A 16481-nucleotide genomic window follows, 5' to 3' on the forward strand; every position below is an offset into this window, starting at 1 on the left:
GTAATACTTTACTGGTCTACTTTATAGCAGCAAGTCCAATGCGTTCCAGGACCATTCCAGCTAACATGATTCAAGATTCCACATTCGATGCGGCGCGGGCTGGGTGGTAGGGTATCTCGTATGAACACCCTTATGAAACTTGGGATTCCTAGGGCTGTGGCGGCTTTCTTCAATTCCTTATTCGACAGGGGCTTGTGGTGAAGGATTAGTTTGTGCACCCGTATGCTGCTCATTTATTTAAGAACATTCTACCTTCCTGTATTTTACCTTGCTGAATCAATTCTCACGTTTCCGTCTGACCGGGAGGCAAAGAAGCTACGGTTATTTCAAGCTTTCTTTTTGGTCAGCTTCTGTGGGAGTGGAATGTAAGACTTCCCGGCGAGTGGTTTGAATTTGTCCAAGTGGATTTCTAGCTGATCGACCTTTCCACATGTCAATTCACTACCATCGCGCATATATTTGGCCATATTGTCCTCTTTCTCTGCCACGAGGGAAATCTCGTAATCAAGTTCTGATGATTGGGTGATCGTAACCTGATATGATCTGAAGTTGGGATAGACGTTGATATTCCCTCCTGTTGCAGGGTTTGATTTCACTAATCCTACTGTTAAAACTATCTGCACCTTCAATGCTTTCTTTTGGGCAAGGGTACTTTCGAGTTCTTTGAAAATGGTGCTTCGAATTATCTGGAAAAACCTTTCCAAATCTTGCTGCTTGAGCGGTTTTATGACGATTGAGCAAAATACTCCTTTCAATGCATCACGCTTGTCAACAATTTCGATTACCTCTTCAACGGGGGCATTTTTGATCTCCTTTTTCAACAATTCGGTCAGTGTGGTTCTCCCAAGTCGGGAATAGTTGGTGATTCCCCGTCTTTTGGCAATGGTCCTCATCTCCTTATTGGTAAAGACCTCTTCGTGTGTAAATTTGTGGGCGGTTTTAGTCTAAATTAACTTTACCAATTCACCCGTGGGTTTCCTACTGTATCCCGTAAGTCCCTCCTTTATCGCGATTTCAAGTAGTTCTTTCATGGTGTTTTTCACCACGATTTTCTCTCCGACTGGTGTATCCTCTTTCTCCTCCTGTTGGCGTGGTTCTTTGCTGTGTCTCCAGCAGTGCTGACACTTTTTGGTCCTTTCGTCCATATCTTCTACATTGGGTTTGCTACAACACTGCTGCTTATAGGGAGTTAGGGTACTATCTTCGATTTTTCATACTGATCCATATCTATATCAACAATATTGGATGCCATCCCTTGAGATTTATATCAATTTCAGAAATGGTTCCTTGTGGGGCTGCGGTTTTGTGTAAACGACATACTTGTATTTACCCTAGGATTACATCCTTCTAAGGTGTTTGGGTTTTGTGTAAAAGACATATTTGTATTTACCCTTAGGCTAATTAAAACCCATTGTGTTTGCATTTTATGTTAGGGGTTGGGGTTCATATGCAGGATTTGTGCTTAAAATGTCAAGTGCGGCAGAATCCCCCTTTTGACACTACTATCCATATCCGACGCATGTCCGTTAAGCGTACGTTTTATTCGTCGACGTCGATTCTGTCCGATGGAAAATTTAAGCATGATCAAAACTTTGAATGCACGTCCAACGGATAAAATGTCCGTTGAACATCCGTTAGGCGTCGATTTTGTAAGATACTCGTCCGTTTTGTTTCCGTTTTGTATCCGTTACGTGTCCGTTATAAATCCGTTGGAGGTCTGGAAAATAAATTCACCAACGGACTTCTATCGGAATTTTAACGGATAAAACGGATGTTAAACGAATGAGAAACGGACTTCTACCGGACTTCTACCGGACGGATGGTCAACAGATCTGAAACGGATAAATGCCAATTGAAAATTTCGCATCAGAAATGCCAATAATTGGTATGTCAGATTTCTTAAGGTTCATGCATTCTTATTATTCATGATCGACCTTAGGGAAAGGGCGATTCCTCACAATCAGAAAGCTGTTATTCAGGCCAGATACTGACCGTTTGATGTATTTTGAAGAATAAACCAAAACCCGATACATTTTGAATATGTATGCGATGTACATGTATTATTATTGTCGCCTTTAATTTTTCCGTATATATTGTTCATCCGTTTTATCCGGTACGCTTCCTTTAGGTGTCCGTTTTATGTGGTATTCGTCCGTTGGATGTACGTTCTACATCCGTTCTGTTCGGTACGTTTCCGTTTCTCGTACGTTGCATATCCGGTTTGTGTCCGTAAGGCAGCCATTACAAGTCCGTTTTATTCGGTCAGTATATCAGCGGACTCCCACCGAATAACAATTTTGTCAACGGACAACTGTTATTTCCATCCGTTAGACGTCCGTTCGTGCTATCCGGTAAGGTGTGACCGAGGCTTTACTCATGATTACTGTGCTTCAAAATTGCTTAATGAGAATACAAATACATTTTGACATTAATTTTGTCCCTGTTGAGTACAGTTTTGAAAAATATATCAACCGAAAATATAGGAATAGTTTAGTTTATTCAAATGACACATAACTGGATTGGTATACAATTAAAATTGTTAGTTTTAAATATGGTAAAGTTTTATTCTAAATATAACAAAAAAAAAAAACAAAAAAAAAAACTACGGACTGGTAATCGGAGATTTGGAAACCGAGATAAGTTAAACGATTAGTTCAAATTCTAAGCGCAGAATAATGGACAGTGCTTATAAACAATAAAGAAATTATGTATATAAATCAATTTCATTTCGGCGTTTTACCTACACTTTTATGATTATGTTCACTTATATTTGTAGACATACTTGATGGAAAGTATAAAAGGGAGAATGAGAAAAATTTACCCCGACCAGTTCAATCTGCCATACGCCAAGTAAGAAGGTGGAGACAAGCAGGGTTGTCACTTAATGTCCGGAAAGTTCATAACATCAAAAGCCAGAAACTTGAAAAACAGATTTTCATCGACAACAAACTGTTGCTCTCAAAAAACATGTTAAGGGATCACACTAAAAAGGCATTGAAAGAAGCAAAGGGTTCGGGTGCCACAAAACTTGCAGCAACACTTGAACGCACCTACGAAGGAATAAGTTACAAGAATATTCTTAGAGAACTGAAAACCATCCCTGATGCTCAGGCAAATAAACCGGTATTCGACAACAAGGCACCTTTAAAACCAATAAGAGCAGAATTTGTTCAGCAACGCCATCAAGTGGATTTAGTGTCATTCAATAAAATGCCAGTTACGAAAAACGGAAAAACTTATAAATATGTCTTAGCTGTTATGGACGTCTTTAGTCGTTATTTATGGTTAAGACCACTACAAAATAAACGAAGTAAAAACGTTGCACTTTATTTAAAGCAGATATATGAGTCAGAAGGCTCACCTCTAATTTTACAGTGTGACAACGGGAAAGAATTCAAGGGTGCAGTTCTTGCTTTGTGTTACGAACTTTGTATAAAAATCATTTTAAGCAGACCATATCATCCTCAAAGCCAGGGTAAGATAGAGTGTTCACATTCCTCATGGAAAAAAAAAATTCATTATGACATTCGTAAACAGACAAATACAAATTGGGTGGAATCACTGCAAAAATATTGCAGAATCCGCAATGAGGAAAAACATGACAGTTTATCAATGTCACCATTTGAAGTATATCATGGCAGAGTGTCAAATAGGTTTGGGCATAAAGAACTTCGACAATCTGTAATTGGAACAATTCAGTCAAACATATCCCAACATATTGAAGGACAGGAGAAGATAAGACAAAAGGCAAACATGCATTCAAATTACAAAGCCGACAAAATTATTACGAAAAGTTTGGCAAAGAACCCACCAAGCATTTACCACATTGGGGAAAAAGTGATGGTAAGAAAGTCAAATATTGGTGCAGTAAAACGAAAGCGTGTGACTGAAATAGGCACAGTAGTGAAAAGAAACCTAAAGCTCCACACATATAAGATTAGAACCGAAAATGGAGAGTTGAAATGGTTCCGCGTCTGTGATGTTGCCGCTTTGTGTAGAAAAACTGACCTAAAAAGACGATCGCGCAATTTCTATTTTGATAGAATAAAGCCAACATGCAGTTGTGCACATGAAACCTGTTTCAAACGTCCATCACCGGGCTGCAGTTACAATCTGCATCAAAATTGTTGCAGAAAAAAACTTATAGGCAAATGCTGTATTAAAACACACAATTTTCTGGATATTACATCTTTTATTTTGGAAAAGAAAAACTGCAAAGTTATAGACTATCTTAATTATCTTTCGGAAATTCAAGTGCAGAGTGTCAAGGATCAAAAAGACGCGAGCGATGAGTTGGTAAGAAATGCCATGGTATACAATCTTATTCCCTCATCACATGATATTCCAAAAGATGGAAATTGTTTGTTCCATTCAGTAGCTATAGGTGTTGGAGAGCTTGACAACGTTCAATATAGACAAGAAGATATCAGAATGGCAGTAGTAGCCTATCTTAGATCAAATCCCACACTCCCGAACGGCGAAGCTTTAGCTGATTTTGTACCTAATCGAAATTGGGAAGACTATTTAGATGGTCTCGCCGGTGACGAATGGGGTGATCATATATCTATTGTTGCTATAAGTAATATTTATAATGTCCAAATTAATATTGTGTCAAGCCAAGACACACGACTGCAACAAATATTGCCATATGTCTCAAACATGGCCCAAGATAGAAATATTTATCTTGGTCATGAATTTGAGGTACACTATATTTTATTGGAAAATCTGGTATCACAAGACTACCAAAACGATTCTGTAAACTCCGGAAATGACTTGATTTCAAATACTTTTTTCTCGGTAAAAAATTCTTCTGGTGACGATGCAAGTGATTTTTATAATGAAAATGAGTCTGTAAATAAACAGGATGCTTGCAGTCATATTAGTATAGAAAAGGAAAGCGATTCTGAAAACCAAGCAGACAGTAATGATAATGGAGAGTCACCTGACTTCAATGAAAATAATAATATTTCGACCGATATTGAAAACAATTCTAATGACGAAAAAGATGATTCCGGCAATATTCATTGTGATGTACCTATGCAGGAAAAAAGACCGAAGAGAAAAATTATTCCTCCGTCTCGATATTCACCATGTCAACTTCAAAATGTAGCTCAAAGAAATAAAAGAAACACCAGAATGCTATACACAAGAGCGTCAATGTTTACACTTTTTACAAAACTTCCAAGGGAAATACAACTGAAGATATTGTTCTTATTAATTGGATCCTCTGCAGCTTGTATTGGTATTTTAAATCGAGTTTGTACACATTTTAGACAAATGATCATTGGAAGTATAAACCAACTTCCAAAGATTTATATAAATTCCGGTACAATGACACGGTTGACAAATAAGGTAAGGAATGAAATGAGTACTGAGTTTGATGGAAGGATATATGAGTTTTCATTGCGTTCTCTTTGCATGGCATCAGGTAAAAGTAGTGGCCTTATGATCAGTATAAAAGATATTTTTAGAGGCTATACGAAATGGTTCAGCGGGTATATTACTGTTAGAAGCTCAGATACACCCGGATGGTTTTACATAACTGACTTTTATCTAAAACATGACGATGATTAATTCTACTAAGAATGTATATTAGTTCAATAGTATAGCAGAACTCAAATACTGTATTGTATCTTAAAAGTCTCGAATTAATATCAAATTTGAATCTATAATCGGTGGTTTTGAAGTGAAATTAAATCACATTTATAAAAAACAAAATGTTTTGTTTGTTATATCCTACATGTATCTATGTAAACATATAAAGTTTCGTGTATTAAGATTTTCTTTATTTTTTAATTTAGTTACGTAAACCTACTTCAAAATACAGCAACATTAACAAATAAGAGAACTTATCAAGTATTTGTAGATAACTGTTACAGTTTAAACGCTCTCATATTCACTGTCGATGTTCTCTTAACATGTTAACGAATTTTTTTCCGAGTTGAATGCCGCTTGTTGACCAACATAGTATGCTATAGTATTGAACTACTTATGTTTCTTATATTTATATTTAGTCACTGGTGGAGAGATGACTGTCACTGGCAATCGCATAAATGTTGGCTTTTTTTTTCAAGATGTGTTACTAAAAACATGAGATATTTTCATTGTAATATTTTCAATTCATCTATTCACTTCATAAATAGATATGGTTTTCCAATGTTAATCTAAAGTTGATGTCATGCAAAAAAAAACAGGCGTTTTAACTTCACAACTGTATTTTCATAATCAACTGTTATTGACTATGAAAGCGAAACTCTCCACCATATATGTGCCATGCAATGTTCATTTTCTTTTAAATTTCTTATATGTATATTCTAGACATTGTTTTTACCTTTATATTCGACAAGGTTCTAAAGCTTTGTTAGATGATTTGGCTGATGATGTGATATATGAAAATGTAGCCAAATAGGGAAACAATTTCTACATAATTGTAGACAGACTGCATATAAAAAAAACTGTCGTGAAAAGTATACTTTACGGATACTGGAATTGATTTCTCCATGGGATTCTTGGTAAATCAAAAGTATTGCATCAAGTCTATAATCCAAGTCTCAAGCTTTTTGTTTGTACTTATTCATCTTTATTTTTATATCATATATGTATACCTATTGTGAAGCTTAACTCTTGAAACTAAAAATCCAGAGTTATGTAGATACCAAATTAAAAGTCCTGATATTTTTAATCAATCCAAGGCTTAATTATGTACGGCTCAAATACAGGGATCATAGTAGAAAGAAAATCAGATGAATATAACAACTAGTTGGCTGCTGTTGAATAAACGAACATAGTCCCTAGTGTGAACAGTGTATAACTTGCCATATTTTTTTATTGATACACTTTCCCAATAAATGTTTTGATATCTAATGCATGAAATTATATGTAGGGGGTGACATTACATGTTAAAAACCTTTGGATGAATAAGTAGTGATTTGGTCCAGTTCAAAAAGGTCAACTTTTATTACGTCTGAAGCTGTCAAACTTAATTCTAGACCCTCTTATCACAGAATTGTTAATATTTTGAGTTAGAGCTGGTATAACTTTCTATGATTTTGGTATTATTTGTCCCATTAGTAGTACACTACACTACAAAATTTGAGAAAGTGCAGGTGCGATTTTTTTAATTTGAATTTATTGTCATAAAGAAATGCACCACGAAATAAACTGTGTTCTCGGGCCATATGTGTTGATTTTTGGGTATTTTTTACTACAAGTTGCTGTAAAACTGAATGTAATTCAACAAAATATTAAATAAAATTAGAAAAAATATCGTTTCAAGATAATGATAAAAAAAAGGTTTCAAAATGTTGTCTGCATTTAACCAATATTTGGATGAAGTATATGTTATTTTTGAACTATCACCATAGACCAAGTTATTTCAGTTTTTTTTTTATTGTTTGTTTTGAAGCAATTAGTTCATATATTTTGGTATGCTTTTAAATATCGCTAGAAAGCGTAACTTTCTTTGATTGATATCTTAAATTGTAAGAAACAATGCTATTTTCAGTCGTCAATTAGTATATCTTAGTTTAGGCAACAAACCAGTTGGTATAGCCTAGTAGTTTGTTTTCCTTTTGCCAGAGGTGCTTTTCATATTAATTTGACTGTGTTAAATTTTTTGACTTTCCAGTTAATTTTTGAATGATGTATACAAATATTAACTTTTATGTATTTTACTTTTTATAGAGATTTATGTAGAGGTAAACAGATTTATTTTTTGAACCCCTTATCATAAGAAGATAAGACGATTGTTTTTTTTTAAAATTGTAGTACCTTGTAGGATCTTGTACATTACACATACCGGTATCCTAAATAAAGGACTTGCATATACTAGGTATAACACTTAAGCTAACGTGAATGAATTTTCAAGTACATTTGATTAACATTAATCTGGTCATATAAAAATATTTTAGTTTCTCATTCATGGTATACAATACAGTTACGATCCCATAATGTTTGTACGAAAATTTGCATAAAACCTAAGATAATTCAATTGTGTAATGATAATATACCTTCATGTGCTACTTGAAGTCTAAGAGATAAAATTGGTCAATTTTTTTTTATTTTTTTTTTACATTTTTATCCTTTTGATTTTTATTTGAACACATGAACACAAGCGGATTTTTGTACAAAAAAATATGAAAATCTTTTTAACTCGTCTCTTAGTATGTTCAACAATGCTTTGCAAATACAATCGGAATCTTAGGGAAAACGGCATTTTTGTGGCATTTTATCAAATAAAAAAAAATCAATTTTGACTTTTTCATTTAAATTGGTACAAATAACCTTCATACGTTATCATAAACAATACAGTTTTAAATAAAAGGGGTCCATGTACTCGTTTTCAAGTGAAATCAGTTCAAATCACACAAAAAAAACCCAGTCATTTCCAGATATGTCACAGTTTGAACTCTCGGAAATTACTTTTACATTAGAACGCCATCACCTCCCCTGCATTTGTATTGTATGCAACTAATGGCAGAGGGTAGTCGTGAAAGGTTGGATTACTTTTACAGTTCATTCAAATCAATCAGAGGGATATGTATGTTTTGGAACTCGTATTAATGTCATATAATTTTAACAATTCTTTTCTTACCAATTTACCTATAAGTGTTGTCTTTTAAGAATAGATACCTTTGAAGGTTGTTCAAACGACACTTTTCTAAATGTATTTACCGTGTTTATACAAATCAGGAAAATGTATTATTTTTTCATTAAAACTTGTTTTTTCAGAATTTTTTATTTCTTATGTTTTGTATTTCAATCTATTCATGCAAATACCGTATAGCGGAAAGTTTGACATCTTATGGTATAAAAAATCAGAAGACATTAAAGAAGTTTCATCACATGATTTCTTGTAAAACCTGTTTGGTATATGTGTACCCAGTAAAGCCAATAATCAAAAGTGTGATCATTATAATTAGTTATCAAAAGTACCAGAATTATAATTGTATACGCCAGACGCGCGTTTCGTCTACACAAGACTCATCAGTGACGCTCAGATCTAAATAGTTAAAAAGCCAAAACAAATACAAAGTTGAGGAGCATTGAGGACCCAAAATTCCAAAAAGTTGTGCCAAATACGGATGAGGTAATCTACTCCTGGGGTAAGAAAATCTTTAGTTTTTCGAAAAATTCAAAGTTTTGTAAACAGAAAATTTATAAAAATGACCATATAATTGATATTCATGTCAACACCTAAGTGCTGACTACTGGGTTGGTGATACCCTCGGGGACGAAAAGTCCACCAGCAGTGGCATCGACCCAGTGGTGTAAATAGTTATCAAAAGTACCAGGATTATAATTTTATACGCCAGACAGGATTATAATTTTATACGCCAGACGCGCGTTTCGTCTACATAAGACTCATCAGTGACGCTCAGATCAAAATAGTTAAAAAGCCAAAACAAATACAAAGTTGAGGAGCAGTGAGGACCCAAAATTCCAAAAAGTTGTGCCAAATACGGCTAAGGTAATCTATTCCTGGGTTAAGAAAATCCTTAGTTTTTCGAAAAATTCAAAGTTTTGTAAACAGAAAATTTATAAAAATGACCATATAATTGATATTCTTGTCAACACCTAAGTGCTGACTACTGGGTTGGTGATACCCTCGGGGACGAAACGAAACAGTTTTTGCTCGGCTTTTAACATTGAGTAAACCACAGTTTCAAGTTTCAAGAGTCATAACTAAGGCAAAAAATCACTAGTCTGAAATTATTTATTTCAAGTCCTTCAACATTGGCAAACATTTTCTTAATCTAAACGAAATTGAAGGATGCTATGCATTCTCTCAGGATACAACTATACAAGTGTTTCAAGCTTTCAGATAGATAAGGAAAAATGGAAAATCTAAGGTGGTTTCATTTAGAACTGTTCCATCTAAAGAGGGGGCGAATAATACCAAGGAGGTATTAAAACTGAAATGCGAAAATGATTTTACATCGCAATGGCTAAAAAAAGAAGACAAATGCACACAAACAATCAAAGAACACAAAACATAACATTCTGAGCAAAACTCGGGGTGATCTAAGGTGGTAAGAAGATTTACATTTATACCACTCCTCATTCTGTATGTTCTTTTTCTGTCCCAAGCCAGGAACCTTAATTCAGTGGTTGGTGTTTTTTACTGTTGTTTTTCGTTAATTTTTATGTACAACTATTAGGCCGCTAGTTTTTCGTTTGAATTGTTTTCATTTGTTATTTCGGGGCATTTTATAATTGACTATATAGTATATACTTTGCTCGTTGTTGAATTTCGAACGTTCCACACTCATAAAGACAACATATAAAACAACGAATTTAATTTAATTCCAGACGTACTATTGGCGAATAGTATGTTCCTATTAAAATCATTTCAGAAAATATACTTGGTCTACTATAAGATTATTACAAAAACACATCTAATGAAAAATAAGCATCGACCGATAGCACATGAAAGTAAGATCAAAGTAAGGTCAATATCAGATGAACCGCGTTTAATATTCTAGTAAAAATAACAAGCCCCTGTATACGCTTATTGTAATTGACTCATTGATAAAAATACACAAGGAAAAAAAACACATAACAATTAAACATTGACAAAAGAATAGTTGAATCCTACAAATACCCCTAAAATCAGCCTATACACAAACGAAACAACGAAAATAAAATCAAGGACAATCAATTGAAAATTGTGTCATTGGAGCAGTTTTGTTAATTATTGGGATATTTTTCACATCTAAAATAAATTAAACGAAATATATGCCAAAAGATAAAAAAGATGTCGGATTTACATACCTATATTTTGCATTATGTTGAGCGCTTCTCGGTCGAAAGTGAATACAAGTCAAAATTATAAATGCTCTTCTAAAACTTTTCCACTGAACGTTAGAGAGCGATAAATTCGGAACATATTGATCAAACTAGATGGAGAGATTTTTCATTGGCATTCAAACCATATCTTCTTATATATCGGGAAAGAAACGAATAGTTCATGTACAAATCATTCACATAGTGAGTATGGTGTGTATTTCATTCCAAAAAAGGGCAAGGTATTACGAAGTTCAAAATGAAACCTGCAAAAAAATATACATGTACTCATTTTTTGCATTTTATATCGGACAAAGAGCAAAATTATCGGACAAAAAGCAAAACGGACAAAAAGCAACGGACAAAAAGCAAAAGTTTCGGACAAAAAGCAAAAGTTTCGGACAAAAAGCAAAACGGACAAAAAGCAACGGACAAAAAGCAAAAGTTTCGGACAAAAAGCAAAAGTTTCGGACAAAAGGCAAAACGGACAAAAAGCAACGGACAAAAAGCAAAAGTTTCGGACAAAAAGCAAAAGTTTCGGACAAAAAGCAAAAGCGGACAAAAAGCAAATTGCGGACAAAAAGCACCGTATCAGGCGTACACTAACATTTTCATGTAACGCAATAGGGGGTAACGTTAACAGGTGATCTATTGGCGTTGGAGTTCTAATTATAGAAAAATCAGTTCATGAAAAAGCGTGACCTACCTCTAAAATGAGAATTAGCGTGCAATGCGGCTATAGTATTACTAGTAAGATTTTGAATCAAACTGCCGGTAGCTGATATGCGTCCTGTTTGTTCATATAATAGGAAAACATATGGATTGTCGACCTCTGTTGGGTTCATTGGTGTTCGATAATCAACTACCGCCTGAAAATTAGAGGTAAAAGAAATAATACACCTTATTATTATTCTATAAAAGAATCCAAATTGTACAAAAGAAAAGTTTTTAAAAAACATAAGAGAAAAATGACACCGAATACATTTTCAATCAATATTCCAAATAAATTGATTCAAAGCATATAGTGTAATGCTTGGTCAAAATCCATCAATTCTGAACCAAAATACCGAGTGGCCTATAATGTATTACCGAGTTCTGGACCGATTCATACAAATATTTAGGACGGTTGGTTAATTTTCAACAAAAATATTGTAAACAATATATCATAAAGCATTACTAATTTATTTAAAGCACCAAATACGCACTACGAAAAATCATTCATCTTCAGTTATTATCAGCCCAAAATATTTGGTAATCAAAGAATTTGTTTAAAATTTGGTGAATGTCATATCATAGATATATTATCATTACGTCTACTAGTTGGCTATGGTGATATGATCTCGAGTTTCGTTCAAGGATTTACACATTATGGAGAAAGACTACTACTTCGATTTTAATCTATCAATAGCAAGATATCTCCCTTTTTTCTAAGCAAACTTTTCTTGGCGATATTTATATAAATCTAAACCACCCGTCCTTAATTTTCTTTAATTTGTAACAGACACCCATACAAAAGAGTTAAGGGATGTTTTTAGCCTTAGTATTTTATAATTTTCACTAAGTTTAAGTCTCTCGCGTCATGATAAAAAAAAACACTATTTATATATTTAAATCTCGAAAGGTTCGCATGCCAAATATCTTATCTTATCAAAATTTTCATTACCTTTAAAATATATTCTGTCTTTCATGCTATAAAGTATAAATCTATTTGTACGTATAGTAGTAACTCCAAATTTCATGACTTTTTCAAGTTTTTAAATACGAATGAAAAGAACTATGTATAATAAAAGTGCTGAAATGTTCTTACTTCATGTCGAGCATAGTCATTGCCGAGTATGTTGATAAACACGGCATAAGCGTTTCCGCCCATTCCAGCATCAACAAGGACCAGTGTATAATACTGAGATGGGTTAGCTGTCCACGTGATAGTTGGGGTATTTCTAACTTCCCATGGATGATGTACTGCAGGAGATAACGGATCAACCTGGAAGCTACCACCGGGCATCGAATAAGAGTTAAAACATGATGTTATGTGCTCTAAAAAAATATATGGAGCTATGCTTGAATCACATCAATACAATCATATTACATATTTACTGAGGTTAGTTGATACATGTAAGTATATCAATATTTTGATGATAAAGTCATTATTCGAAAATGGATGATCAGTTTTTTCTTGAAAGACAATTTGGAAGTACGAATATTATAAAGTGTTTTTTGCATTTACTCGCACTAAGCTCATGATGGAGTATTAAAGGGTATCATAAGTTGTGTTACATTTAAACCATCCTCAAGTAAAGTTGATCTTTAAAAAAAATGTTTTGTTATTAAGGTCTAATTTTATCAATAAGTCTCTGAGTATGTATACATCCCTGCCTTTCCGAGGTTCAAGCCATCCTGGTATATATGAATCAAAACGCGCCCTTGACGCCGAAATGTATAAGTATTTAAACTGTTAACTTTTGAAGAATTGTCTCATTGGCACTGATACAACATCTTCTTATTCATATTATTTCATTTGTATTAGGTTATTAATTTTCAATTATTTTGTTCATAGTTAAGATACATCGATGTGAAATGCTTGTTTAGTGCAGTAATGGTGGTACTGCCATAAATGTTGTTATTTCACCAACTTAATTTAAGCACTCAAATGGCATGACTTCAGTATGTTAATTCATTAAAAAGGAAGTATATAGTTAATGTTTGTGTTTTTATAATGAATATTACCTGCACTATATGTATAGTTGATCTGCATTAATCGGTCTACCTGTGAGGTGTCTAAATTTCCATTGAATCTGGCCACAATACTGTCCATGTGACCTTTATGTATGTTTCTCTTACATGCAATGGTTGCATGAGGTGCATTGCACAGTTTATTAACTCCAGTTCCAAACCAAAATTCGGTATTATCCTTGGATTTAGTCTTTATGGAGTCAATTGTACTTTCTAATAAATACATGCAATTCTTTTAGTTATATATTGTTCATGTTTAAAGTTCATAGTAAAATTATGTACTTTGTAGTATTGTGTACTGAAAAACAAACGATTTAAAATGTTTATGATAAACTAAGTATAATTATGAAAGATCACAGCTAGTTTTCATTTTCTGCATAAACCTGACGAAGCTGACGAAGCGAACTGCATTTGGTGATGGTTTTAAGTGGAAAAGAAGCAATAGGGTTAATTGGTTTATGATCAAGTCTAGTAGTAGCGTACACACTTGTAAAGCAAAACATACCTATTGTATAGTGGTTGAATCGACCCGGCTGTGAATCAACACGTGCTTATTCTCGGAGGGGAATCGAACAAATTTCATCCCTGACCAGGAACGTTACAACACCACCACTTAGGCGATGCTTATCATTAAGATTATTCGACGAAGATTTTAACATCGGAAAACTACTGCTCATTTGATTTTGTTGTGTGTTCTTATATCAAATATCGTACCATTAGTTACAGCAGGTGTACTAATATAAGTTCTATCTGAATTTGAATTAGTTATTTCCTCAAACGTGATACCAAAAATGGCAAAACGACGAAAACGGATAAGCCGAAGAAATACACATAATGTCATGGCCAAGAAAAAAAGACAGAAACAGACCGTTTCAAAACAAACTAAATGTTAAGAGAACATTGTAAATTCTACTTTCTACGGAATTAATTATTTTCTTTAAAGCATTTATGCCTTAAGGGGGCAACTCTTTAAATCACTCGTGCGTTTGTAAAAGTCAAGTTTTCATCAATGTATTCTAAGCTTTTACCTGAAACAGATTGGAAATAATCTATGTGAACTAAAATTTTAGACTATATTTATGAAAATGATTGACACAAACATACTGATGATTTTAAGAGTTATTTCCCTTAACCTAAAACTACCTCATTAAACGAAGAATCAAACCAGCATGAAGACAAACATTTACAGGGAAATTATTGGCTGTATTTTCAACAAAAAAAATCTAAATGATTGATATTTAAACTGCCTCAGATGAATATTTTAAATGATATTTAGAAAAAATCTGGAGAATATTTGAGTCGAATTCATAACACAGTTGTAGTATCTGTGGTAACAATTAGCATTCATCTTTCCCCAAAAATTATGTTTTGCAGTATTTTTAATCAAAAGGTATAACACGACGTCAAATATTGCATTCACGTGAGATTTTCAAAGATAAAAATCATAAACACTGACTTATCACCTTGTTTAGTTATCTTATTCTGTGTGAAAAGGTACATCTGTTTTATTGTTACACAACATAACATTTATTTGTAAAATGCTTACAGGAAAAAATCCGCGAATTTATACACAAAACATGTAATGGCATATAAACTTTCGAAATGTTTTGGTGGAGTTTGTCTTGCTCAGTCTTTAGTTTGTTTCTATATAGGATTTTGTTAACTGTTATTCTTTTCGTTGTTTTTCAATTTTGCCATGGTGTTGTCAGTTTTTTTTTTTGGTTAAAAGTTTGAATATCCCTTTGATATTTTACGCCTCACGTTTTCAGCAATTTGAAGTTCAACTTTTTAAATGGCTTTCATTAAAATCTGTTATCATGTTTAGGACACATTGTATAAAAATAATTAAGAATGTTTACTAACATTTTAGTTTTGCTCATCCAATTTTCCGAAATTTAACAAATGTGCCCCTTTTAAGATAAAAAAAACAAACCCCAACATTTCGTCGATATTGCTTACCTTTAATGATAAGAAAACTTTAAGCAATCAGAAAAAATCAAATTGAGATCTTTTTACTTCTTATTGATAGATTTTGTATAAATATATAATCCAACATCATATGAGCTTTACGCTCTTTTTATAGTAATAGTTTTATATTTCTACGGAAGGAAGAATTTAATATTTTGCTCACGTAAACATATCTTGTAATCCTCTAATACTTACGTTCAAATTTAGAACAGTTTAAAGAAAATGACCAAGATTGTCCCAAAGAAGACATTAACTGGTGGCACCCTTCGTAAGCCTCCTGGCACATCTCCCAGCTCGGCAAAACAGGTTTTCCTTGGTAGCATTCCGGTATGTAAACTCTACACAGAAATTCTCTGATATTTGGACTACACTTTTGGTCAATTAAAGCTCTAATATTTTGTAATCCTACTATTGCTCCACCTTGAAACAAATGACCGGCTAAATTTGGGAATATTGTTAAATTATATCCTACTCCCGTTTGACATAATGGCGAGCGAATTTGTTCGCAACTTTTAGAAACTACTATAAATGCGGAAATAACTATTAACAGTCTCATCTTTTGATCCATATACTAATCAACAACGACAGAGATCAGATCTGATAAACATTTAAGACGTGTTTGTCCTTCTTATCTATTTCAGACATTTGAAATGTCGAATTCAACAAGGAAGATACAGATAAAACATTCCATAGAGGTTTGTTATCTAGTGACGCAATGAAGATTGAAACAAATAAGGTATCTATTCAGGTCAACACTCTGTTCTGAAAGATTAGTAGTTCATGGTTATAGAGTTCTGCGAAAAACTAAAGATGTTTGCCTGCAAGAAGGGAATACATTTGCTGTATTTGGTCAAATTATTCGGAATATTTGGGTCAATGCTCTACAACCTCAAACTTGATGTAACGGGCGAACGTCACAAATGACAGTTTTGTTAACGAAATATGTGTCTGGTGAAAAAAGCACTAAGGGATAAGGCTTTTTGACATCAAAAGTT

At 33.5% G+C, this 16481-nt stretch overlaps 1 protein-coding gene across 2 annotated transcripts in view; it reads right to left on the reverse strand.

Annotated features, from left to right (window-relative positions):
• The window catches only part of LOC143075499 (uncharacterized), a 41926-nt gene extending 25790 nt beyond the window's left edge, over positions 1-16136 (reverse strand). For both annotated transcript variants that reach the window (XM_076250930.1, XM_076250931.1), the window contains exons 1-4: positions 15682-16136; positions 13513-13731; positions 12593-12822; positions 11492-11654 (exon numbers count right to left, since the gene is read on the reverse strand). In XM_076250930.1, the coding sequence (XP_076107045.1) occupies positions 11492-11654; positions 12593-12822; positions 13513-13731; positions 15682-16054 (985 nt within the window). In that variant the 5' untranslated portion in view covers positions 16055-16136. The remainder of the gene's footprint in view (positions 1-11491; positions 11655-12592; positions 12823-13512; positions 13732-15681) is intronic.
• Positions 16137-16481: the final 345 nt, after the last annotated feature.

Source organism: Mytilus galloprovincialis, chromosome 5, assembly GCF_965363235.1.
Source record: "Mytilus galloprovincialis chromosome 5, xbMytGall1.hap1.1, whole genome shotgun sequence".
Classification (NCBI taxonomy): Eukaryota; Metazoa; Mollusca; class Bivalvia; order Mytilida; family Mytilidae; genus Mytilus; species Mytilus galloprovincialis.